Consider the following 25113-nt stretch of genomic DNA (forward strand, 5'->3'; position numbering starts at 1 on the left):
CCTTTCCCAGCCCAGTCTCAGTGGGATGGTTGGGCATCTTGCCTGTTCCTTAGCACTCCCATTCACGCTGTATCGCTGCACTTACTTACCGTAAGCAGTGTCTGAAAGAGCCGGCAGCACCCACCAGGGGACAGGCGAAGGGACACTCGCTGATGGCATCCGGCACTACTGCGAGTCCCACCCGGGTCAGGACACAGTAGGGACAGAGGATGGAGCTCTGACCAGTATCTCTGAAAAGCAGCAGTGACAAACCCTTGTGAAAGCACCTGTTTTCTCCATTTCTCTTCCCACTTTTTGACGGTCAGATGCTTCCACCCAGAGCCCTCTGTGGCAGCCTGGCAGCACCCAGGACTATGCCAGGGTTTGCCATGGGGTGGATGCCAACAAGCCACTTTGCTTCCCTGCAGCTTCTTTTACCCACCTATAAAGGGCTCTATGGAGCTGCTTGTAAAGCTCTTGGGGATCTGTAAAGGAATAATTTCATTTTCTGTAAAGAAAAATATTACAAACAAATTAACATTTTTTTTTTAGGCAAAAAGGGACAGTTCTTGCTGGAGGTGCAAAGCAATATTCCTCACACATTTCACACTGCAAATACCAAGGGAATCTCATTAAATATATTCCATTTCATCTTTAGGCTGAAGACAGAGCCATACCTCCTCCCCAGGAACTGGGGAGCTACAATATCACCAGGATGACATCATTCTTGGTTATAAAACATGCTGCATGCTGAACTTGGCACTCAGCATGCTCAGGTTAAGCTAAGAGCTAATGTAATGAACTCTATGGAAGGATTTACATCAAATACCACTTTGGAATATTAAATACAGACAGGAGCAACTTCTCACTTGAATAATTACACACTCGCTAAATTTATTCTTTCATTTCAAAGCCAGGCAATCACCTTTCCCACTTCCTCTCTAAAATTGTGTGCATTGGTGTGCTATTTCACTACCTCAAGAGAGACACGTGATAAAAGGATGAAGTAACTTCTGTTAATTACCATGGGCTGAACTAAGATCAGTTTTAGCTCTAGCAATGACTATTGCCACTCGAGGGGGGGAGCAAGCAAACCGAGAAAAGAAAGATTCAAATTTCAACGTGTCCACAGCTGCTTGTGTTTTCTAACATAGTCTCAAAGGCAGAGGTGCCTGCAAACATTCCTGAACTTCACTTTGTATGTGGGAGTACAGCACAAAAGACCTTGCACACATATCCCCACTGCCCCAGTAACAATGCAGTGCTCACAAGCTGTTTCAGTTAACTATGTATTCTCCTTCTGCTTGTGGATACCAGTCTAAGGCTTTCAGCCTTTATAGGGTATTTTTCCAGGCTCACTTTAACTTGAATCAGAAAAAAATATATTTTCTTGTGGTAACAGTTGCTGTAAGCAGCAAGAGTCAGTTTGAAAGGCAGAGTTTAGTCCCAGTGTTATGGCTGTGTGTTTGAGGGAGATGCTCAGCCAGCGGAAGTTAAGGGAAAGACTCCTAGCAAATGGGAACAGAACCAATATAGAAGCTGAGAAGCTGAGAAGGGAAAAAGTGGAACATCAGAAGACCAGAAGATTGTTTCCTGGCCTAACACTTACTGTTAAACCACAGGCAGGGCTTGAAGGTCCAGGACTTCAAAGGTGTTTAGAAGCCTCAAAGCCATTTTTCTTAGTGATTCTGGGCCCTCTGGCCTTTCCTAACTCAGTTGCCTTTCTTGTTAAAGAGGATGCTAGTGCTTGGTTTTACAGGGCTTGAAAAGCTGAGCCCACTGAGGTTTGAGTGGGAAGTGTGGTAGGAGATTCTTAAAGATGTTAAAGAAGGGGGAAAAAGGAAAACATGAGACACTTTTGCCTAGTAACATTCAAAGCAGGCACAGAGAGAAAGCATTTGGTGGAGTTAAACAACAGAAGTCCTTTGCCCACAGAGCCATAGCTCCAGCACAACAAAAATCACCGAAGCACCTGGACATCCCCTTTGTTCTGAACAAGCAGTACCGGGACAGGGCAGCAATTTAAAAGCTCATTTTCTGCATCCAAACATCATGTCAGAATGAAATGCACTCCATCCTGCTATCATTTAACGAGCACCCCTGGGACCACTGTACCTTGGAGGCATGATGTCACACACCAGCAGAGAGATTATTTGTTTTGAAGCTTGTGAATAGCTCTGAGACTTCATTTCAAAGCACTCACAGAGTCATGACTCAAACCCTTCTGGCCTCACAAAAAGGCACAACTGACTACAGTCTCCCTGTGCTGTTTCTGAGAATCCTGTAAGGGATTATTAGAAAGCTATTATCCTTTCTTCTCTTTTATGTAAGAATGACTTTGCCGTTGCTTTAATTTTTTCATGTTCAAGACACATTTTCCTAAGTGTCTTAGCAATGATGTCTCTGCTGAGACAAGCAGAGACACTCACAGCGAAAAGCACTGCAACAACAACAAAAAGGCATTAATTCCATTTCAAGTGATTTTTAATTTATACATAGCCATTGGGAATATTGCAATATGAAAGCCATCTCCAGACCTGCAACAAGGGAGCTGTGCAACACCACCTGTCTGGTTTCTCCTTTTGTCAGAATAAGCAATTATTACTCAGAATTTTTTACAAGGGAACAAGATATTAGTCTAGGGCAATTTGCTGAGAAGCCAACATTTTTGTTAGCAGATCATAATAGTTCATGCCCACCTGGAAGCAATTACAGTGATACCCAGGTTTAGCAGCAGTATTACTTGATAGAAAATATGTAGCATGCAGCATGGAAAATAGAGCCAGTCATTCCAAATGGGTCATTTAATGTTCAATTGCTGAACCTTATTCAGTTTTAAAACAAAAAGCTTTAAGATTAAAACCCCGAAGGTGCATAAAGAACCTCTCCATCATGTCTACATGGGTATTTACTCTTGTATTAGCCTTAAAACAGGAACAAATGGAAAGTGCATAAGACTGCCAGCCTGACTGAAATTGGGAACAGCTTCAATCACATTCAGTTCACCTTCCATGGTGAAGGACCATCAGTAAACCCATGGTTTTCTCCAGCAATGCTCCATCACTGAGTGACAGTTCAAAAAGCATGAGAAGAGATACTAAACTGGAAAGGGTTCAGAGCACAAGGCACGTGATGTTGCTATGTAATCTTGGAGGATAAAGGAAGGGGATCTGGAATGACTGAAGAATTTGCAGTGGCATACAGAGACATCTGAGTACTGGAGTGATAAATATCATGTTAGAGCTATTAGTGCTCCACAGCAAGGCCTGGAGTCACCCCCACAGAGTGGACATATCTTCACACTGCACAGAAGGCTTCAGAGGTGTAGCTTGTAGAGAGCAGCTCAGTGGGAAGAGATCTTAGGTGAGGATCAGGCATTGTGGTGCCAGACTTTAATTATAATCTCTCCTTGGAAAATTTAGACGGACAGGAGAATGAACAGAGCTGCAGTCAGTGCCTGCAAATCAGTGTTTTATGTTAAGTGAAATTACTGTACACCAATATGGACATAAATCTGGCTGATACAGAAGGTTGATTAGCACAGCTCTACACTCCAAGTAATGGCAATAAAGATGCAGTGTGAGTTTCAGGGAATTAATCATATCTTTTCAATGATGATGCATCAGGCCTTTTTATAGCAGATTAAATTAACTGCTTTTACCATTCATTAATATAACTCAGATATTAACTATGCTTATGAAGAAATATTTTTTTTCTGGCCAATTCTGTTTAATATCTTTACTGATGATCCAGACAAGAGGATCAAGTGTGTCCTCAGTCAGTTCACAGATGACACTAAGTTGGGTGGGAGTGTCAATCTGCTGGAGGGTAGAAAGGCTCTGCAGAAGGATCTGGTCAGGCTGGACTGACGGGGCAAGGCCAGTTGTATAAGATTTAACAAGGCAAAGTGCCGGGTGGTTCCTGCACTTGGGTCACAACAACCCCCTGCAGCGCTCCAGGCTGGGGGAAGTGTGGCTGGAAAGTGGCCTGGTGGAAAAGGACCTGGGGGTGCTGGTTGACAGTGGCTGAACATGTGCCCAGCATGTACCCAGGTGGCCAAGAAGGCCAATGGCATCCTGGCCTGTATCAGGAATAGTGTGGCCAGCAGGACCAGAGCAATGATCATCCCCCTGTACTCGGCACTGGTGAGCCTCAGGGGAGACCTTATCGCTGTCTACAGCTCCCTGAAAGGTGGTTGTAGCCATACGGAGATTGGTCTCTTCTCTCAAAAAACAAGTGATAGGACAAGAGGAAATGGGCTCAAGTTGCACCAGGGGAAGTTTAGATTGGATATTAGGAAAAGTTTCTTCATGGAAAGGTTTGTCAAACATTGAAAGAGGCTGCCCAGGGAAGTGGTCAGGAGTCAGGGTTAATGGCTGGACTCTATAATCTTAAAGGTCTTTTCCAGCCTAAATGATTCTATGATTTTATGATTTTTATCTGCAGTCTCTGGGCCCACATGCTGTTACCCTTCTCTCCCATCCTCATTGCAGCAGATAAGCGGAGGAGATGGTGTGATGCAGTTTCCCTCTAACAGAGATGGTGGAGCTTTTCCTTGAACTAGGCACAGGAGCCTGCAAGGAACAGAAGAGATTAATACCAGGTAGCAAATTAAAGCTGATTACAATAGGTGCATGTATAAGGAAACACAATGTCATATTGCCAGGAAAATATGAATTCTGTATAGGAGGGGAGAGCACAGGAGCAGGGTAAGGGCAACACTGGCAGAAAGGCTTGACACTAACGTGAACAAATGGTGGTGGCCCATCAGCCTCACTGGTTTGAAAGGAAGGAAAAACAGAGAAGCTGGTAACACCTGGAGTTACCTCTTCCTTACTTACCTGCTTTAAGGCTCTACTGCTGCAGTCCCTGAACTGCTCCATCATCCTCCTCTCCCCTGCTTGTGCTTCTTCAGGAATGGTTCAAAATGTCTCTAAGTCGATTGCCTCTGCAGTGTCAACAGTCAGCAATTCTTTCAGTGCCTCTGGAGTTCCTTTCTTCAGTGGAACACAGTGTGACACTGCTTGTAGCTGTGAAGAGACTTGTCCAAGGGCACACGAGGGTTTGACTGGCTTGCCAAGGGCAGGCCACAAACACAGGGGCTTGCCAGCCATAAACCACCTTTCATCACCCTTATGCCAGTCCAACTCCCTCAACTCTTCCCTTCCCCAGACAACAAGTATCTTAGTTATTTTTAAAAGAATTGCATCTGTTTGTTATTCTGCAAACTACAAAGTAAATATACATTTCAAATGAAATGGGTAGGTCTTGACACTTCTTAAAATATACATTTTATTATTTTCTGGTAGTTGCTATGAAGGTTTCATTCAAACTGTGAAGGTACACAGCCTTTACAAACTTCTTGAGTTAAAGGTGTTTGTTGGTGGTTTTATGTTCTTTTTCTTTCATGGCAAAGGAAAATACATAGGCTATAAAATGTTGAAATTCATTAGATGCTTAGTATCACCTCTTCATATATGCTGTGGAATGTTTTCTAGAAATACTTTATAAAATAAGGCAGACTTTAACAGGGAATTCAGTCATAAAATTTCATGGGAGAAAACAAAGAGTTCCAACATATTATTATTTTTGTAGCCAAGAGAAGATCGGGTGGTCATCACTGGTTTGTGGGAGAACTACTGCAGTTCTGGTGCTCAGACAGTATACAGTTCATGTTTATTCTACTATTCTCAAGTGAGACCTTTTCAATAAAACTTATTTTAATTAACATAAATCAGACAATATTTAAACATACACATCTATCCTTACAGTGCAATAAAAATGTATCATTGTATAGTATTTTGTATTTGCATTATGAAAATAAAAGGTCTGTACATCAATTAAATGTATATTAATGAGTATGAATCATGTAAATTTATAATGCATCTAAAGTAGGCTTTGGCTTTTAAGTATTTATAAATTCATAGAAAATATTGAACATCTAACAAAATAAATAAAACATAACATTTTAATCATAGATGCTAACGATCAACCTCAAAAATTCTTGTGTTATTTTTTACATTTGCTACTAAATTTCTTAAGGAGAACTCACTTTCAGTAGTGCTCAGAAGTGAATGATTGCACCTTCTGTGATGTGAAAAAATACAGTACATCTATTTTCATAGATCAAAAATTCTTTCATAGACAGTTGCATTTTAAGTGTTTGATTGTTCTACATAACTGTCTTAAGTGCTTATAAAAAGCATGTAGCTTTCTCATAAAAGCTGTGAGTCTCTATTAATAGATAATCTTCTAGTGAATGTCCTTTCTATGAGGATTCTTCAAGGTCTTCCAGCTTCACACGCTGGTATGAAGATATCGCAAAAGTATGTTCACTAATAAACCCTCTTCAGTACAAGTACTGCAGCAATCCAGTGTAATTCCACTTGGTGGGCTTATTTCATCCGAGTCCACACATGGTAGTTCGTGGAAGTCAACTGCTGACCTTGTGTTCTCTTGAGTTTGAAAGTTCCCCAAGTGCATGGGCTAGCCTTACTGTAATACTGAAGAGACCAAAAAAAATCTGAATTCACATAATAAAAGTGAGCTTGAATAAATATGCATCTGGTTAGTAAATTACACACCATGGTCCAACTGCTATTCTGGTGGTGGTCGAAGGACTCGCAGATTCCTTCCGTCTAATCCTTTCCAGTATTTAATGTTATTATTCAGATGCTCCATCAGATTTGGCAGGTCTGCAAACGCTAGGGAAGAAAGGGCAGAGAGTATTTAATCTGCAGAACTGAAACAGACACAGATTCTGTCTGCTTCAGTATCACTTGAAATGTCTGGGCAACTGTGTTAAGTAGAAAAGTTTAAATCTGTCACACAGATACTTGAAATGGTTTTGGCTGTATAGCTCTCATCACTCATGTAACACTTGGGCCACTGAGAATCGTTCTGTAAGTCTACTTAATACTGGTATTGCAAGTCCCAGCAAAGGGACACAGTTTTCCAGGAGGGGCATAGCTAATTATGTTTGTAATTATTCTGCTCCATCAAATCTCAGTCACATGTCATGATCTGGCATTCAGGAGAGTCACATTTTCAACCACTTTTACCACGGGGGCAGCACTTGGAAGGAAACAGCTGCTCCCCCAAGCAGTTTCCAGACTGTAGAAATCTATCTTGAAGAATAACCAATATTAACATGGACAAAATGAATGTGCCCAAAGTGCTATCAAAGAAAATGTGTTCTATTTTCCATTTACAGAGAAGCAAGTTTAAAAAGTTAAACATTGCCTGAATCTACTATATTAAAGAGAAGCCATGAGAATGACTTGTAGCGGTATCAAATATTTCTAAGCTATAATGAAGTTATTAATCCTACTTGAACTGCAGAAATCTTCCCTTTTCTCTTCCTTTCTTTAGGAGCCATAAAAAAGCAAATTTATCTATCACAGCAGTTTCAAATGTTCACAAAATAGTTATCATCAGGAAACATAGCAGAATTTTGCTTACCATCCCAGGCATCAAACATATCAATAATGAAGTAATCAATGAATGATAATTGGGATTTGGGTATGCTGCAAGTATTTCTGTCAAAAACTGGCATCACAACAGGTAAACCTTGCCTCCTTTCTTCATCAGTCTGCAAAAAAACCTCCAATGATTATTCATCTAAGACACATTCTATTAATGGGCTTCTTTTAGCAGCAGATTGTTTGGCACTGACTAGAGCATGTATCTGCTAAATAAAAGGAGGAATCTGAATAAATCTGAAGCAGCAGCAATTTAATCTTATGCAGCTAGTCATTCAGGTTTTGGCAAAACAGCAGACAAATAGTGCCTTCCAGTGTTTCCCACAAAGAGATACATTTACCTTCTGCATCTGCACACAAGCTGACCCCACGTAACTTCACACATTACCAGGTTATGACTGTTGCAGAGCTAAGAGGTGCTTAACCATTTTCAATCTCTGATTAAAGTGACAATCTGTACAACTCATAGGTGGCAAACCACCTTTTTTATCTCCTTTCCCTGCACTTGTGGACCAAGCCCAAATTCCAGCATTTGGTCTATCATCTGTAATAATGACTCTGCCCTCTCTTTTCCCCACCTTCCTAAAACCTTTCTTCGGTACAGTGTGCTAATGTCCTACAGTATTTCTTGGAGTGAGTGCTGTTGCCATCCTAACACTAGAACCTGATGATCCTATTCCTGAGGCAAAGCCAGCATATAGGTACACAGAAGGCATCCTTGCTCTGCCTCGTGATGGAAATGTATTTGCAGGCAAGACTCGAAAAGCCCAGCTCCAAGCTGAACAATTTGAAAGCTTAAATTTTCAGAAACTGCACTGTAGACTTTGTCAGCTTTCATCTGTCTGCAGGCATCAAGCATGAGTAATATCCCATCATTTAAAATAAAAAGGTTGTTATTTTTCATGTTCCATAATGCACCCTTAGATATTCTGTGACACTGGCAGTATATGCATCCTTTTAAGAGGATGCTCACATGGAATTTCAGCAGCCCATTTTAGATGCCTTACCTGTGCAAAGTACTCCTCAGAGATGCGTCCAGCCCACTCTATACACTGTTCTATGGGTCTGCATGGATTGGAAATGTCAGCACACTTTATCAACATGCGTTTGATAAGGATACGGTTTTCAGGAGACCTGAGAACAGTTTTGATTGACTCTCCATCACCATTGTTCTGTAACATTTAAGAATTAAAAACAACCCATTAGCAAAGTCTCCATGCACTAACTCAAAAGCTTTTGTGCCTTGTGAATGCTTTCAGCAGATTGTACAGGGATCAGTCCTGCTACTGGCTACCATATTTGATGTCCAACTGAATTTATAGGGGATTATGAAAGTTAGCCACAGCTCTGAGCTAGCAATGAACTCCAGTTTCTGGATTCAGTCACTGTGACAGATCTCTTGGGCATTTTTGGGCAAGTCACCTAATCCCTCTATGCCTTATCTGCCGCCTTAAAAGTCTGGAGAGGATCCATTCATCACTACATACATAGTCATGAGCACCGTGTAGGCAGAAAAATGTAACTCTCTGCTGAAATCCAAGGATTAATGGATTTGCACATTAGGAGTGAAATAGTTTAAAAAAAAGGACTGACCCAAGATGCACAGTCATCCTCAGCACACAAACCTCATCAGGATGGGTATCAATCATTCTGACAGCACTCCTACTATTCAGAGAGTCAGATCCCACACTGCCTCCCAGGCATGCTCCTTACTCCCTTCCACTGGACCCACATTAGCCCATCAGTCTCTGGTTTGACTGGGAATTTTTGCTTTCTGAGAGTCTATTAGTATTAAAGCAATATATTAGAAACATACTTCCGAACAGCCTCGTCTTTCCTCTGCAGCTCCAGCAAAGTTTTCAGCCCACACACAGCTTATATTTGGTTCCCAGGCTACAGCCAGGAGCACGTCAATGGTACTCTATATTTGGAGCCAATATACAGCTAATATGAGTAAAGTCTGTGATGATCCAGATTAGAAGCTATTTTCTGTGGAGCTCTGATGAAGCAAGTTTCCAAAGAACAGAGATCCAGGGTTAATATATCTTTAAAAATTACCTATAAGTACAACATTGTTGCTGCACTCTTTAGGGATGGGTAGGTACAGAAATTTCCAACACTGTCTACTCAGAATAGAAACTCTTTGAAGCAAGGAATATACAAGACTTCTCTGGCACCTAGCAAGGTCTTGCTCTATAGTCAGAGCAGAGAAGAAGTAACTAACAATAATGATGATAATAATAATGTGCCACCCATTCCTGCAGTATTTTGTATGAAAAGGGAGAGAAAAAGCAGCAGAAACATTCTGACCTTTCATTAGGTCAGAATAACCATGACATTTTTCAGAAGAAAATTCTTGTGGGGAAGAAAGTTCTTCCTAAAGGAAGAAACTGACAGTAATAAAAAAAATATTATTAGGTAGTATACTGGCTCAGAAACACCAGCTCCACAGTTCTTAGCAAAATGAGACTCCCAAACCAATTCTTTTCCCTCATTTTTAGGTATGTAGAAGGGAAAACAGAGGAAGCAAAGTGAGGTGCATACATTTCCAAATGCATGGCAAAATTACATGAGAGAAAGCCAAAATAAAGAGATGAAGTTCCAGAAACACAAGCATGGAAATTAAGTATGGAAATATTAGAGACCATTCAGTTAAGCACAGTAGAGAATACCCTAGTAGGTAAACCACTAGAAATCAAAAAGGGATTTTCACTTCTGTGATCTGTTCCAACCAAAGGCACAGTTCTACTTGCTCAATGCAGATGTCTTGGGAATAAAATATGCTATCTCTGCTTAGTCCCAGCATCCTGCTCAGAGTGCAGAGGTGTCTCTGCATGTCAGATGTTGGCTTCCTGTCATAGGCTTAGGTGACATCATGAAGGGAAATGGGAGGATAAAGGATGCTGGAGCTGGAAAGGATTTTTTTTCAGTTTATGAACAAAAGAAGAAAGGAAACAAATACAGCAGCTTCTCAGCATGGCTCTTTGAACAATATGGATAAAAATAATAAATAAAAAAAATAAGTGGAACTGTCCTATTTGGAACATGCATTTGGCAGCTCAGCTGCAAACACTACCCTGAGTCACCACCATGACTGGAAACCAGGCCAGAAAACACACGCTGCTGCTGCAACCAGAGAGACAACACACTTGAACGAGGGTCTGACAGTGTTGTTCTGCTCAGAACAGTAAGTGATTTGCTTTACCCACTCACACATTACAGGCCTTTTAATAGGAACCTGCTGAAATGAGAAATTCCCAACCAAAAGAAGGGAAACTTTTTTCAATAGAAATTATATAACCTTTGTCTTTCTTCCCGCCCTTGGGTACAAATTGCTGTGAATCACAAATGCCCTGTGGGACAGATTATTTCTCTGCAGTCCCTGAGGTTAAGGGCAGAATTAAACTTTTGTTTCATTTCTTTGTGTTGCTGTATTTGTTTTTACTCTCTGACTGTACAGGTCCAAGCCCTGTTCTTCAGCAGCAACAGCTGCTGCGTAACAGGCAAGGGAGGAGTTCAGCTGGATGGATGCTATGGATTCTGCTGCTCAAACAACGGCTGCATCCCAGTCCTTGGGGCTGGGAGGAGGGGCTCTGCACACCAAGCCAGGCCAGCACAGAGCCCTTCAGCAGGACCAGGAGCCCTAGAGAGTTACAGACTCCATGGGGTCAGCGGAGTGGTGCACTACACCCAGGAGCAGCAGCTCCCTTGCTCTCCTCCTGTGCTGAATGCTGCTACACTCACCCAGAGGACCTGTCCAGCTGAGAACTTAACATCCTTTCTTCCAGTTTAGTCAGTAAAACCAGTGTCCTACTGGGACTTTGGCTTCACAGAGTTCCCATTAGCATTGCTGGGTGCCAAGAACAAAGGAAATTCTAGCATATACTCCTGTAGACAAAGGTACAATTCTCCAATTAAGCTCCAGTCTGCTTCTGATAAGTGGAGGAACAAGACCTATTCCTCTCTCCCACTCTCAGATAATAAAAAGACTGCCCTTCCCCATTACATACAACAGTCATAAATGTGGCTTTCTAAAAAACATGGTAAGAAAACACAGAAAACCATGACAGCTCCTACAGGACATTGGCACTGACACAAACTTTATTATAACCATTTCTGAAAATCTTTGCAAAAAAACATTCCAACAAAATTATACACTGCTCTTACTGGCAACAAAACCATTGGTTGAAGCTGTTATTGAAACTGGTGCAGTTTTTCAGAATAAGTTCTCAACAGGCAATTTTGTTGTGTCCATAGGGCTCCAGATGGCTATTGATTATGTCTATATGATACATAATGTCACCATCATCTATTTTAAAGATTAAAAAAGAAAGCAGACAGAAAACCTATGAATGCTGCCAGGCAGCACTGAAGGCTGAGGACCCTTATTCCCAGAGAATGCACCATATGGCAGCCCATATACCTGCCCCTGTGCTGCACCTCCAGCATGTCCCCTTGGGAGTAGAGAGTAATTTAGCCTCTGTTTTGAAGCAAACCTTGGTTCCTTTGCAACGATGCCAAGTCTTGCCGCTCCATGGGAGTGACTGGGTTAATCAAAATGGCATTTTTAACATGAAAACATACAGCCCAAGGTTCTGGTTCCAAGTATGACATCACAGCACTGAGACGTTATAGGATCCAAGTGAGTCCCATTCACCCTCAAAATGGGTGACAACCAAGTTAAGCAGAAGGGCATTCAAACCCAGAGGTGAAAGATAAATTACTTGTCTCTCTCCACATTTCTGATAACCCTTCTCAGTATACCATGTGGGGATTTCCTAATGCCAAGGGTTCCCAGTCCCTGCCTAGTCATTTTAAGGAGGACTTGCAGTGTAGCTTACCCCATTTTCTTCTAGCGCTGCCAAGGGTTTATTAATGCTGTTGACAAACTTGTTGACATGCTCAAAGTGCTTTGTCATTTCTGTTGCTAAGACCATGTCAATAATAACCTGGCGAAGAGTTCGATACTCATTCCTGTTTAAAGAAGGAAACAATTAAGAATGCTGGCTGGTTCACAAAGGGCTGGTTGCTAAAACAAGTCTAACAAAAATGCTACAGACCATTTCCATTGGAGGGAGGTGCTGGGGGAAGAAAGAACAGTAATAAAGGCTTGGACAGCTGCATGTATGCTAGATAGAGTACTTTTTGTTGTGTAGAGACATGTACTCAAGGCATGACTGGATCTCTACAGTACCAGAGCTGGGCAGAAGCAGTAGCACCATCGGCTCAGAAGGGCTGCCAGGACATGCCACACCAGCATGTTCCCAAGGCCACTCAGCAGTGGCTCATGCTCCAGTCAAGTTTTCAGCAATACTTTTGCGCTCTATCTTGAGAGGACCAAGGCAATGGTCACCTCCTTGCCCTAAATGCCTTTCTGGGGCTGGAAGAAGAACATCAGGTCCTTCACTATCCTTGCCATTGCAACAAGGCATTTAATTTTTGACCGATGCTCTGCAGCTCTTTCTTTCCTTGTTCTATCCAGCAAACATCTACCTACTCAGCCATAACTTGTTCTCTACATTCAATGCTACAAAATAATTCTTCTAGACTTGCTTACATTAAGATTCACAATAAGTTCCTTAGAGAGGGTCTCCCTTTTTATCAACAGGAGGAACTGACACCACGGGACTACTCCTAAGTCTGTGCAGGACAGGCAGAAGAACTCTACTCTTCTAGAAGCAAAGGATGCTTGTTTGTCTTATGTTACACAGAAGTAAGTGAGAGATGTTAGTGGCCAGACAAGGACCCTGGGTTTTAAGCTTACCTCTCCATGTTTTTAAATATATTGCATTTGCCATCTCGGGTGGTGAGCTGGAAAGCCAGGGCAGCGTGGTGGCTCTCCAGCACCGCCGTGTCATTGTAGAGAATCGCGAGCTCGCTGCCAGCATTGCACAGGAAAGAGTTTGTTCTTCCTGGGTGATCCACATCATGGACTGTGGCAGCAATGAGTGCGGCAACCTCATCAATTGGATCCAAAGTTTGCTGAAAATAGAAGGATGCTTAGTTTTCCTGGCAGACTCATTAGAAACCCTATTCTGCCCATAAGATTAAGCCAAGTTCCTGAGGAATAAGAGCCAAAACTCTGGAGATCAGTAAGGGTCAGATGTTCTACACAGAGCAATGGAAAATTCATTATAAGCTTCACTGAACACTGTATGACTTTTTTGGCCGTTTTGTGCCTCTTAAATTTTGCCTTAACCACACCTTTGTCACAGCACATCAAATTAAACAAATGTAAAGTAATAAATTAGTTTGTGTTTTCTAACAACACTGAAACCACCTTGGAGTAAGTAACCACTTGGAGTTAGGCTATTTGGCTTGGAAAAAAGAACGATACTGCTAAAAATTATTCTATTACCACCAGACCTCTTAATTTCCTTTGGCAAATTAATGTGTCCTAATCACACTCCAGTTATGTGCTGGCTAGGTTTACAGTTTGAAAGGAATGTTATCCATATATCCAGTTTTATAATAACAGTGTCCTGGGGTTACAGCTAATGCATATTCTGTAAAGAATACCTGCTGGTTTACATCCATGGACAAATTACACACTACACTGTTTTATACTTTCTGTAACAAGATTCTGATTCTGTTAGTGTACTGCACTCCATGTTTTATGTCTACTTGCAATGGTCATTGCTTTATGTCTAATCTTATCTAAGCTATTTCATGAAAATACAAACCCATTTGACTTTTAAGGTTTTATATTGAAGTTTTAATATTGTATTAATATCATAAAGGAGAAAAACCCCTAAGCATCTCAGAAATATGCTGTATACATTTGGACACTGGCCTTTATGCTGTTGTGTTCATGCTGGCTTTTTGTGAAGGACCACAGATACCAAACAATTATGTTAAAAATTTTAATAAAATGAAAGAGACAAAAGAGCAGAAATATCCCCCACTGAATCTGGGAGCAGGGCAGATAATTTCCATCCCAATTAGTTTGAATTTAAGGTCCAAATTCCCTGCTGGCTTTGACAATACCATTCAGAACAGTTACACTTGGTAGGTGAAAAGACAAACTCTGCCCTATTTTACACCTCCTGAAATTAATGCAATGGCTTGACTTTGAGGGAGCTAGGACTGCCAAGAGAGTCTTTGTGGAGAACAAGAAAAGGCAAAACTTATTTCTGCCATAGTTCATAGTTAGCACTGTCTGAAATACTATCTGCTGTGTGTTAGCTTCTTCCTTCTTTCTTTCAACTGCTGTTCATGGGATTCTGTTTTTGTGGTATAAAATTAGAAGAGATTTTTAGAACAGGTTCTCCTCAGGACACACTGACCAGTGCTCAGTCTGGCTGAGACAGATCTGTACAGATGGAAAATGGCCAGAAGCTTGAGAATACCTGACTTGTAGGACCAGAGCAGTCTACCTGATGCTCATTTCCTGAGGCTCACATAACAAACTTCACAGGGATTTGCAGCACTTTTATGACCAACATCAGGTCAAGAATTCTAATTTTGTCATTTTAACTCCCATGGCACAGAACTGGAAATGATTCTGAGAATATGGCTTCAATTTGGGAGCCTGAAAATTTTCCCAGGCAAGTTGACCTGAGTTCAAATTACAGAAAAAAAAATATTCTCAGTGAGAATTTGAGTGGCAGAATCGGACCTTCTGTGTTTAAGTTAAGTTGAACTCTGGACAATACAAAAGCAGCTGGGCTGTAACTTTGAAAAGATAAAGAGAGAATTTTGAACTTTGATTCTGCTCCTTCTTCTGATGCAACATTTTTTTCTCTTCCTATGCCTACAGAGGAATGGAAATAACATTCTGAAAAAAGAGGAGGCAGTCATGCTTCTGTGGCATTGAAATGAATCCAGATTTATCTGTTTTTCATAGATATTCCTGGGAAGACCAGCTAAACCTCTGGCAAATCAGGGGCTGAAAAAATCCAGTGACATTCTATTCCCATTTGGCATATGGTATTTGTAAGTTGGCCACTGGAGAGCACACTAATGAGCTGCAGCTCCAGGTTAAGGGACTTACTACAGTTTAATGAGCTGTCAGAAGCTTGTTTACAGTCACAAATTTCCCAGCCAGGTGCCCACCAGTAGCGCTATCCCCAGGCAGGCCAATTCAGGGTAGGAATTGCTACCCAAAAATGCACCTCAGAAATATGTACACACATGCAAGCACTGCTTTAACTCCCCTTCTCCAGTCTGGGCATGTGAGAGAAAAGGTTGCTCTGATTTATTCTGGTTGTCAGTAGCTCTAATACCCCAGTGGGTGTTATGGTACAAGGAACTTTGACAAGTAATCTTTTTCAATAGTCTCCTCCAATGCAGTCTCTATAAGCCTCAGGGCATCTTGTCCAGTGGGTGATACAGCCTACTTCATGGCCTGTATTGTCCTGGGAGTCATCTGCAAAGTGACCATCACAAGGCATAAGAGATGGTGATTTATTACAGTAAATCTGTATTTGGCATGTACTGTCACAAAAATAATTGTGTCATTAGCTCACCCATCTGAGGAAGCTTAAGTAGATGAAGAAGTTTTACTTGAAAAGGAGATTTTCGTATTCTCCCATCAAGCATTGTTCAATTCCTGTAATATTAGTATCCATCTTTCCACATATACTGTAAGAGAAATCCTGGAACTCATGTAAAGCAGACCAGTTCTTTGACTTCAGAGTTACCAAACTGGTTGGCACTGGGATGACATTTGGCTTTTGGAATCTGTTTTTGATTGCATCTCTATTTCCCACCTACACTGTTTCTTACAAATGTGGACTCACCTTTACTCTTTCTTTAGACAAGAAGTAAGCAGTAGCATGTAGTACATCTGCTGAATGAGTAGAATTATGGTAGGAGTTGGAGGAATGGTAGTTAGCCTCAATAACTTGTAACCATGACCTCAGAGTGGATTCTGAACAGTTTAGGAATTCACAGATTCCAAAGCGAGCAAATATTTTGAGACCCAGATAAACCAAAGGCCTGGAGAAAAATAAACAGAAAGTTTTAAAACAAATGCAGCTGAAAGAATATTATATCACATTAATAGTATGAATCCATACAGCGTTTTTTAACAATGACATATTAAATGAGGTATAAGGACTCATTACTGAATTACAGTCTGGACCTGTAGAAGTGTTCTGCCTACCTATCACATGCACAGTCTCAGAACCAGGCCAGTTCCTCCCAGGGATATTAAAAATGCTCTATATTGCAGCTGTACTGCACGTAGCAGTGTTTTGGGGCTTGGGAAGTCTATGTTGGGTAAATGTAGACTGCAGTCAGAACGAGATAAATTAGCAAGTACTAAACTGTGCACGAGAAGAAGGGAGATAATCTTGCTGCTGCCACAGATTCCTAAAATAATCTGTTTACAATTAGATTAAGTATATCTATACTACAGAATGCTGCAATCACTATGTTTTCTGCACTGCAGATCTGCTCCACTCCTTTTACACCCACCCTTGCAGGATTCCATCCCTTGCTGATCACATGCAATAGAGGATGCTGCTTGAGTCCACATGCATCAAGCACTCTGATTTTTAGCTGCAACTGACAGGTGAGGTGAGGTCATTTCGAGGTGCTGAGGTCATTCAGAGCTAGATATGCATCTTTTGGCAAAAACACTCAACAACACTGCGTCATATACTACAATTGTAATATACTAAAGTTAAATCCCCCTTAATCCCTCCCATTGTCAGAAAAAGGTGCTTCCAGGTTTCTGTGTCAGGGAGCTGTAATGCACTAAAGCTTCTATTTAATTAATTATCTTGGCTTTACTACCATATGTCTGCTCAGACTTAGGACAGTATTAATAACATATTCATACTTGTGAGTCATATAAGATCACTTTAATTCTCTTAATAAATGAACTGCCTTTATTTAAACACAGGAGAAAGCAATCATTATGATACCTTTAATAAGAGAACAGGCAACAAAGTACCTCCTTTGCCCCTCTGTGGTCTCTCCAAATCAGCAAGAAGAGAGAAGCCTATCTGGTGATCTCATGCATGTTGGCTGGGATAATTAATTAAGTTACTGCAATGTATGCATTAAATGTTGTAAATCACACAGACTGACTATATAATTTTTCTTTTTAATTACTGTATCTATAGCACTGCATTAGACATGAAAATGCAGCAAAGAAAAAAAACCCTAAAGCAACTGGATGTAAATTTCTTCACTTGCAATAAAATCACTTTAAAGAAGAATAAAACCCTGGATTTTTTTGCAGCTTTTTGAAATGAAGTGCATGTATGTTAACTAAATGCCTGATATCTTTCTTAGACTTTGGTTTGAGTACCTTTCAAAGCTCTTACAGATTTGGAATTTTGCAAGGGTTTAAGATAAGTCAATTCATTGCAGGATCCAGCCTCCAAATTAGTTGCTCCAAATAGAAGCTTTAAACTAAGACAAAGCATGATACATGAAATTAGAGCCAAAAGGGGAACTTTTAATTAAGCATCAGAAAATAAAAACAAGGATTTAAGCAGAAAGATCAATTTACTCTTAGTGGGAGCCCTTACTACTAATGAAGTACAGTCTATCAAAATCGCTGATTTGCTTTTAAAAACTTCTATGATGGTATGCCCTACTTTTTATCAGTACATATTCTTCAGTTAATCTTATAAATAAAATGTAGCCTGCCAAGATTTTAGAATAAAGACCTTCCTCTAATCCCAGGGAAAGGCAATGGGAATTCTGTTGAAAAGCTGTACTGGAACTGTTCAGGAATAAAACCTACCCAATTACATGGAAAGAAAATAAAACCTGATCTGTATCAACTAATCAAATTAAGACCAGCATGTTGACTCTGTGTGTAGTTGGCCATAATAGGAATTTGAATCCCCAAAAGAAAACAATTTGATTTGTAGAACTTTTCTATTATTGAGAAAAGGAAGACTTTAAAAATGACGTTGTTTTGTCATTATACCATATCAAAGATACATAATGTTCACTTATATCCACTAGGAATTTGCAGGAAATAGTGTATGATGAAACAGAAGATATTTAATGTTCATACTCAACTAGAAATGCCAATGGGAAAATTTCAAACATCTGACTTTGAAAATAAAAATTATTCCATTTTAAAAGCACAGGTAGAGAAATTAAGCAGTCCGTTACAGGATGACATTTATGTCACTTTTCAGCAACTTCAATGTATGAGTTCTTGTGTTTACTGACCTTTTATGGGTGGCAGCCTCAAGTTCAAAGATATCGAAATCCCACTGTTCTTCATTTTCCATTGCCTGTGTTATCCGTGGGGGTATGTCATTGAGGGAGATTGGAGAGCTCAAACTGCCAGTGACCTGATGAATTTCTGTTGAGGAATACATTTATTACTGTATTAATATATTAATAGTATATTAAATACTATATTTAATAGTGCGATACACTTCTACTGAATGTTTTCTTTTCTGTAGTAACACCTGGCAACTCTCATTTTTATGAAGCTCAGTAATGCTGCAGAAAAACACTTATAAATAAAAATAAACCCAATCCAAATGATGCTAATAAAAAAACCCATCTAATCACATTTCTCCCATTTCTTAAATTTCTGAACATTTTAGTATCTCAGTAACCACCAAATTAAAACTTACGTTTTGCTGACAATATGTATTCATTCCCTGATAATCTTCGCAAACCATCCTGTTAAATAAAAGTTGAGAGTTAAATGCAGGTTATGGCACAAAAGGTTTAGAAGATGATGACACCAAATAGCAGCACAACCTCAGACAAGCCTAACTGCAAGCTGTAACAGTCCTCAGAGCTGCCTCTCCCTTATTTGTGTGTACTGTTAAGATTTGCCTTGTTTTACATACAGTTCATAACTGAGGAGAAACTGCAGGATATGGATAGGACACATTATGAATGCAGATAGGTAAAAACTCATATTTCTCAGGTGCAGATAGAGGTCTGGAATTACAGCCTCACATCTGTCTTTGGACAACAGGCACACCACTTGTGGATGTGTGCCACAAACAAGGCACTGTATGTCCACATACTCCCCAGCAATAAGCAAAGGTGGGTGGTGGGAGGGAGTGGATAGAGAGGTGCTTCTGCTCTCCTCCCCTGGCACTGGCAGGTCACCTCAGCAGCATAAGAATCTCATGATTTGTTGCTGGAATTGCAGAGCAACAAATTTCTCTGAGGCTTCCTTTCTATCACAGCAGAATGTACGTTTGTTTATTCTTCAGTTCAGTGCCTCCTAGGCTTAACTCTGGCATGACGCCTAGATGTGCAAACTGAGATGACAGATTAAAACTAACAGAGTTATATATCTAGTATTTACTTTTCAGCTTATAATTCTAAATACCGTGGCCCAAATCCTGCTTGTTCTTTTGAGGTTACAGCTGTTAGTTACTGCACGTTAATGTTTAGCCCATGATGTAAAAAAACCAGTGCTTCAAACAAATATTTCTCAATGCACCTTACTAAAAATGTTATGCACACAAAGTATAGCAGAAGTACATGTGGATGCTGTAACTGAACATGCAATATCTGCACCTAAAAAAATTTTTATATCTCATTTTTACTTTCACACTTGTATCTGAGTAGGGAGTTTTGTGATTTAAAAGGAAAGGGAGAACTACAGTGGCTGACTGACTCTTCAATAGCACTGCTATGGCACAAATATTTAAGACACCAGCTGCTGCTTCTCATTTGAATCAAAGATTAGTTTTTTAAGAGTTGAAATAGCAGGTGTAATTATATCTGGCAAATCCATCTTTGAACTTCAAATGCCCTTCCTGCCTGAGAGTTCAAATTCAATAGCATATTACTTGTTCCCCTTCTTAGACATAACTTCTGAACATGAAATGGAATAATGTGATTCTGTTTTCAACAGACCCTTTGATGAAGAAATTATTCTCCCAGATAATTTTCAAGCTCACACTATGTCATATGCCTCATGCTCTGAAATAGATTTATCAGCTTCCCTATTGCCCCATAAAATAGCCTCTGTTTTATTTTTAGTAACGATTTTGTATTTTGCAGTATTGTTACCTACATGTTCTAGGACCTACATGTTCATGGACTGAATATAGTCAGAATACAAATGTATGTAAGAATCAACAATCACCAAAAAGGAGAAAACAGTTGAGCTTATGGACTATGTGTATTCAGCAGGAGAAAAGATTCACTTTGAGACTAATGGTTATATGTATCAATATCCTTCCTATATTTTTATAGCTAAGGTAACAATATATTTTGTCTATTCAGTAAATTCAACCCTATATGAACCATTCAGGTCTTTTCCTGGAATTCTTGAAGTCTCCCATATGTTTCTCCTGATTAGATATTTGCTGTGGTATTTTGAAAGGCAAAAATACATATAAACTATTTGAAGATTCTGCTGGATACTGCAAAGGTGTTGAGATAGCTACAACATGAAATTATAATAGCCCAAGACATCTCTGAAAAGCTCATATCTTGTGAACCTTTTTGCATCTAACACACTGTAAATTTTTTTCCCAATGTAGCCTTTTATATGCAACCTACAGACTAGTGGGAACAAATATCCTTAAGGCACAGGTAACATTCATCTAAACTCATCTCGTTACCATCAGGAGGGTCAGACTCCAGGCTCTGAAGGTTTGGGTTCAGTTCTTGCTTCACTATGTGCCCTTTGTTCAACTTTGGGTACACACTAGAGGTACAAATATAATCGAAGAAAAAGCAAGAAAAATACATATTTTGCACTCCTTTGAAAACACATTTTTTCTGTAGACTGAAAGGCACCCCAAAAACATGTAATTCTAATCCTCATTAATAAATACAAGTGTCTGGCTATCTTCATTTCTTCCTCTCCCATCTCTACCTCTCTTAAATGAATCCCATTGGAAAAAAGAATTGTTTTTACTTTTCATTTGTAGCAAAACTAATGTTTCAAAGGGGCTGGTCAATTTTCTCCCTATTCTCAGAGCTGCATTATTCAAGTAGGGGGGAAAATTCACAAAAAGAGGTGTGCAGTTTTTTCTGTATATTTGGCATTGTAGAGGCAGAGCACATGTCAGATGATAAAGATAAGTAACTGGGCAAGTCAGGCAGCAGAACATTAATCAACAGCTGTTTGTGGCACTATGTACTTACTGTCATTAACCCTCCAACAAGGTCACTTGTATGTGGATCCTCATCTTTTGTCCCCAGTTGTGGAGAGTACAATTCAGTGGTTCTTAAAATCTCCAAAGCCCGGTCTAAAGCTTCTGCAACTGGCATGGGACTGCTTTCTTGTGCAGCATTGATGATGTTTATTACCTAATGTAGCATTAGACATATTATGAACTTAGAAGCAATTTAAGAAAGAACAGAGACAGTCATCAACTACTATGGAAAATTCAGCAAATAAACGAGATCCAAAACTTTAATCCACATTAAAGGGAGAATCCAAATGAAAGGAATGTTACAGAAACACTGATGCTTGCTACAGATTCTGGGAACAAGACCATGGACTTAAAGACAGCAAACCTACTAATGCCTTTCCCCTCCAAGCCACAGTCTCAAAATGACTCTGAATGGACTTAATATAACTTTCTCCCATTTGCCTCTCTCAATTTATTAAAGAGCTGATTTCTGACAAATCCTAGAGTGGTTTCAGAAGGCAGTTTACAATGCACCAAGTAAGGAGGAGGAACATAGGCAAAAGTTCTTAAAAAGGGTCATGTGCTGCCTGACCACATGGATGCCACTCTACTAAGCAGACTTGGGAGATCATCGTTCAGAGTATCTGGCTTTTTGGAGCTACACTAGCAGGCAGGTGGAACAGGGGAAGAAGTTGCCCCATAGACCAGTGCTGCCTTGCTCCTCAGCCTGGATGCTGCCCTGGAGCCTTGTGCCCCAGTGCTGCAGTGCAGCACAACTGCCCACAGCCAGAGCACATTACCTTGGTGATGGGGGCTTCGATAGTCATGGAATGTACCCTGGCCATGGACGAGCGACGCCTTTGTGAGCTGCCTGTGCACAAAACAAAGCAGAATTTGTATCCCAATTCCAGCGACAAGGCATGACAGGAGGATTCAGCCAAGAAATCTTGATTCATTTTCTGAACTGCTTACCCTGCTGTGCCTTTCAGAGGCAATCTATTGCAGAATACATACACATGCTTGTGATGCTGGGGACACACAAGTGCAAAGGGATGCTGGCTGAACCACTGATGTCCCTGATTAGAGATAGGGAGCTGTAATAGTCTGGAAAATCATGGCTTTGTTTTTTTGTTTTAACTAATTAAAATATTCAATTAAAACTCAGTTAAAAGACTATATAGATGTGTGTGCATAAACTGGCAATCAAAGGTAGGTAACCATTGCATTTAGGTTATTAGGCAATGTATCTACTCTTGCTGCCTGATGCAACATGACAAGTCATAATGAGTCAGCTTCCAAGCTGAGGTAAATCACTGAAGCTCCTTTGAAGTGGGTAGCTATGCCAAATGAAAACAGCAGAGGTCTTGGCCTATTATTCATTGGAAATTTTAAAACAAATGTTTTATATCGTTTAGCAAATTTATTTCTGTAGAGAAAAAGTCAAGATAAGATTTTTCTGGATGTTGTGCTACCTATAAAATGCAGACACATCTCTGTAACTGTTTGCTGAGCAGTCCGTAAGAAGAAAAATCAATACTATTTTTGCTATACTGGAGCAGGATTGTATTCTCACTGCCACAGACCTACTTCCATACTTCACTAGTGTATGCTGCCTAGACTGTGATGATGTATGCTTTAACAAAACCATGTAAGCACCAGCAGCAGTTTTGAATATGTGAGTCATCTATAAAGTTTGCGGTGATCTAACAGAGCAAAATACAACAGAGTGAAAGAAAACAAAATTAATAAAAAAATATCTTCACACCTTTATCAAGAGAAGAGGTAAGAAACATAACAATTTGTGTATTGGTTTTGTGTGGCAACTCCAGCTCAGCCAGACCCAATATAATGACTTTAACATACCATCACTCCCTCGTGATGTGGTGGATCTGACATCTAGGGATCCTTTCCTCATGTCTTTGTGTCTGCAAGTCTGAGTATCTGTGAAGAAAATATCATACAATGACATGAAGCTGTGCCTAAGATGTATGTCAAAGGAATCGAAGCTCAGAAAAAGCCTGACAGCAGCTGAGTGACATTCACCACAACGCTTCAGCACATGGGAGCCAATGAAAGCTCCCTTTTAAACTCGCCCAGTGACACCGCCATGAACCCAGTCATGCTCGCTGGCAGAACATGCCTCAGTGTTTCTGCAGAAAGAAACTAACAGTGTGGAGGAAAAAGTGCCTCTCTTGCCACAGTGACACAATTGTAGTTGTGAATACAACTTGTGCAGCACACCTGAGTTCACTCAAGGGACCGCTGCCACCAAGAACTGCTTGGCCCAAGCAGAGTACACACTACCAAAGTAGGCAGTGTATCCCAGGTCCCTTACAGACCCTGACAGAGAGAAACTGTCCTAGCAAGGCTATAGTTAACAAGTACCTACAGCATGGATACCAAGGATGTCATAACTGAAGTGTTGATACGTGGGATGAGGGTGAATAATAGCGTTGGTCATCCTCATTTCTACCCACATGCAAACTTCCCCCAGTACAGCTGAAAGCAATGCAGACACACATGCCACTACAGACCAGCCACAGCAATGTGACTACACAGCATCCTCCTTATTTCTAGTTCTGTCACAGGGATCCACCACCTACAACTGAAATGTGACACTGAATCCAGCAATACCACAACACCATCTTGGGGCCCCATTACTGTGTTTTCAAAGGGGGGTTGATTTATGTCACTTCTAAAACAAATGAGGCAGGTAGAGAGGGCTTGTATTTATTTTCCTGCCTTTTGAGCTGGATTCCCAACTTATCAGTAAGTAAATTGTACTGTTCTGTGCAACTGTGTTTTCAGTCAAATTACTAACAGTGGCCTTTATTCTTTCCTCAGATATGTTCTCCACTTATTAGGATGGAAGAGATGTGTCATACCTGTCTGAGATTCAGCCTGAATACATTCACATGTCTTCTCCACCTACAATTCAGTATGAGAAATCCAGTTAGTCAGAACTTTGCCAGTATTTTGTAATATTTAGGGCTCAAACTAAAGGAAGCATAGCACTATTTTCACTTACCTTATTGTTGTCATTGCACAGTCTACTAATTGACACATAGTGTCTAATCTTTCTGTAGGCGAAAAACAGTGTGTTAATTCACATCCAAACCTCAGCTCTAATTCAGTGCTGATACTCAAAGTAGGTAAGAGCAACAGATTATTTTAGCACAAATCCTGTTCTGCCAGGAAGGCTCAACTTGGAAGAGGAAAACCCCACAGTTCTGCATGTCATGGGGAAAATGGAAGCATCTTTTGCAAAGTCTATCTTCTCTTTCTCTCTGCTCTCCCCCCACTCTCCTAGCTTCTTCTGGGCTACTGTAGGATGTTTCATGTATGACATAAATGTGAAAAATGCAACAGTGCTGTCCAAAACTCAAAATCTTCTATAGGACTTAGGGACAGAACAATCAAACTGAAAACTAACCCCCTGGTTAGTAGAAAACTTCCTAGGCCAGTTTCAAATGGGCTTAGGTTGTTCCGTAAGTAGCAATGTATGTAATAAATATGTCTTACAGATTTGACATCTTAAACTGAAAATACGTTTTCACTCTCTTGATGGAGACTAAAGAACATGAATTACTTCCAGAGATTAAATCAACCCAAAA

The 25113-nt window shown here is 40.3% G+C and overlaps 1 protein-coding gene and 1 long non-coding RNA gene across 8 annotated transcripts in view; one reads left to right on the forward strand and one right to left on the reverse strand.

Moving 5' to 3' along the window:
• Positions 1 to 5254: 5254 nt before the first annotated feature.
• PDE8A (phosphodiesterase 8A) overlaps positions 5255 to 25113 on the reverse strand; it is a 142900-nt gene continuing 123041 nt past the window's right edge. For 6 of the 7 annotated variants that reach the window (XM_032699990.1, XM_032699991.1, XM_032699988.1 and 3 more), the window contains 14 exons: positions 24528 to 24579; positions 24385 to 24427; positions 23363 to 23440; positions 22300 to 22370; positions 21510 to 21674; positions 19019 to 19067; positions 18603 to 18738; positions 16202 to 16400; positions 13225 to 13442; positions 12302 to 12434; positions 8468 to 8632; positions 7441 to 7570; positions 6564 to 6683; positions 5255 to 6482 (listed from right to left, as the gene is read on the reverse strand). In XM_032699990.1, coding sequence (XP_032555881.1) covers positions 6577 to 6683; positions 7441 to 7570; positions 8468 to 8632; positions 12302 to 12434; positions 13225 to 13442; positions 16202 to 16400; positions 18603 to 18738; positions 19019 to 19067; positions 21510 to 21674; positions 22300 to 22370; positions 23363 to 23440; positions 24385 to 24427; positions 24528 to 24579 — 1546 coding nt within the window. In that variant the 3' untranslated portion in view covers positions 5255 to 6482; positions 6564 to 6576. Of the gene's footprint in view, positions 6684 to 7440; positions 7571 to 8467; positions 8633 to 12301; positions 12435 to 13224; positions 13443 to 16201; positions 16401 to 18602; positions 18739 to 19018; positions 19068 to 21509; positions 21675 to 22299; positions 22371 to 23362; positions 23441 to 24384; positions 24428 to 24527; positions 24580 to 25113 lie in introns of all 7 variants that reach the window. The other variant, XM_032699989.1, reaches the window with a different exon arrangement.
• On the forward strand, positions 12133 to 16950 carry LOC116792752. The gene is made up of 3 exons (XR_004359256.1): positions 12133 to 12168; positions 13069 to 13173; positions 16855 to 16950. It is a non-coding gene; the product is annotated as an uncharacterized LOC116792752 (long non-coding RNA).

Source organism: Chiroxiphia lanceolata, chromosome 12 (genome assembly GCF_009829145.1).
Source record: "Chiroxiphia lanceolata isolate bChiLan1 chromosome 12, bChiLan1.pri, whole genome shotgun sequence".
Lineage (NCBI taxonomy): Eukaryota > Metazoa > Chordata > Aves > Passeriformes > Pipridae > Chiroxiphia > Chiroxiphia lanceolata.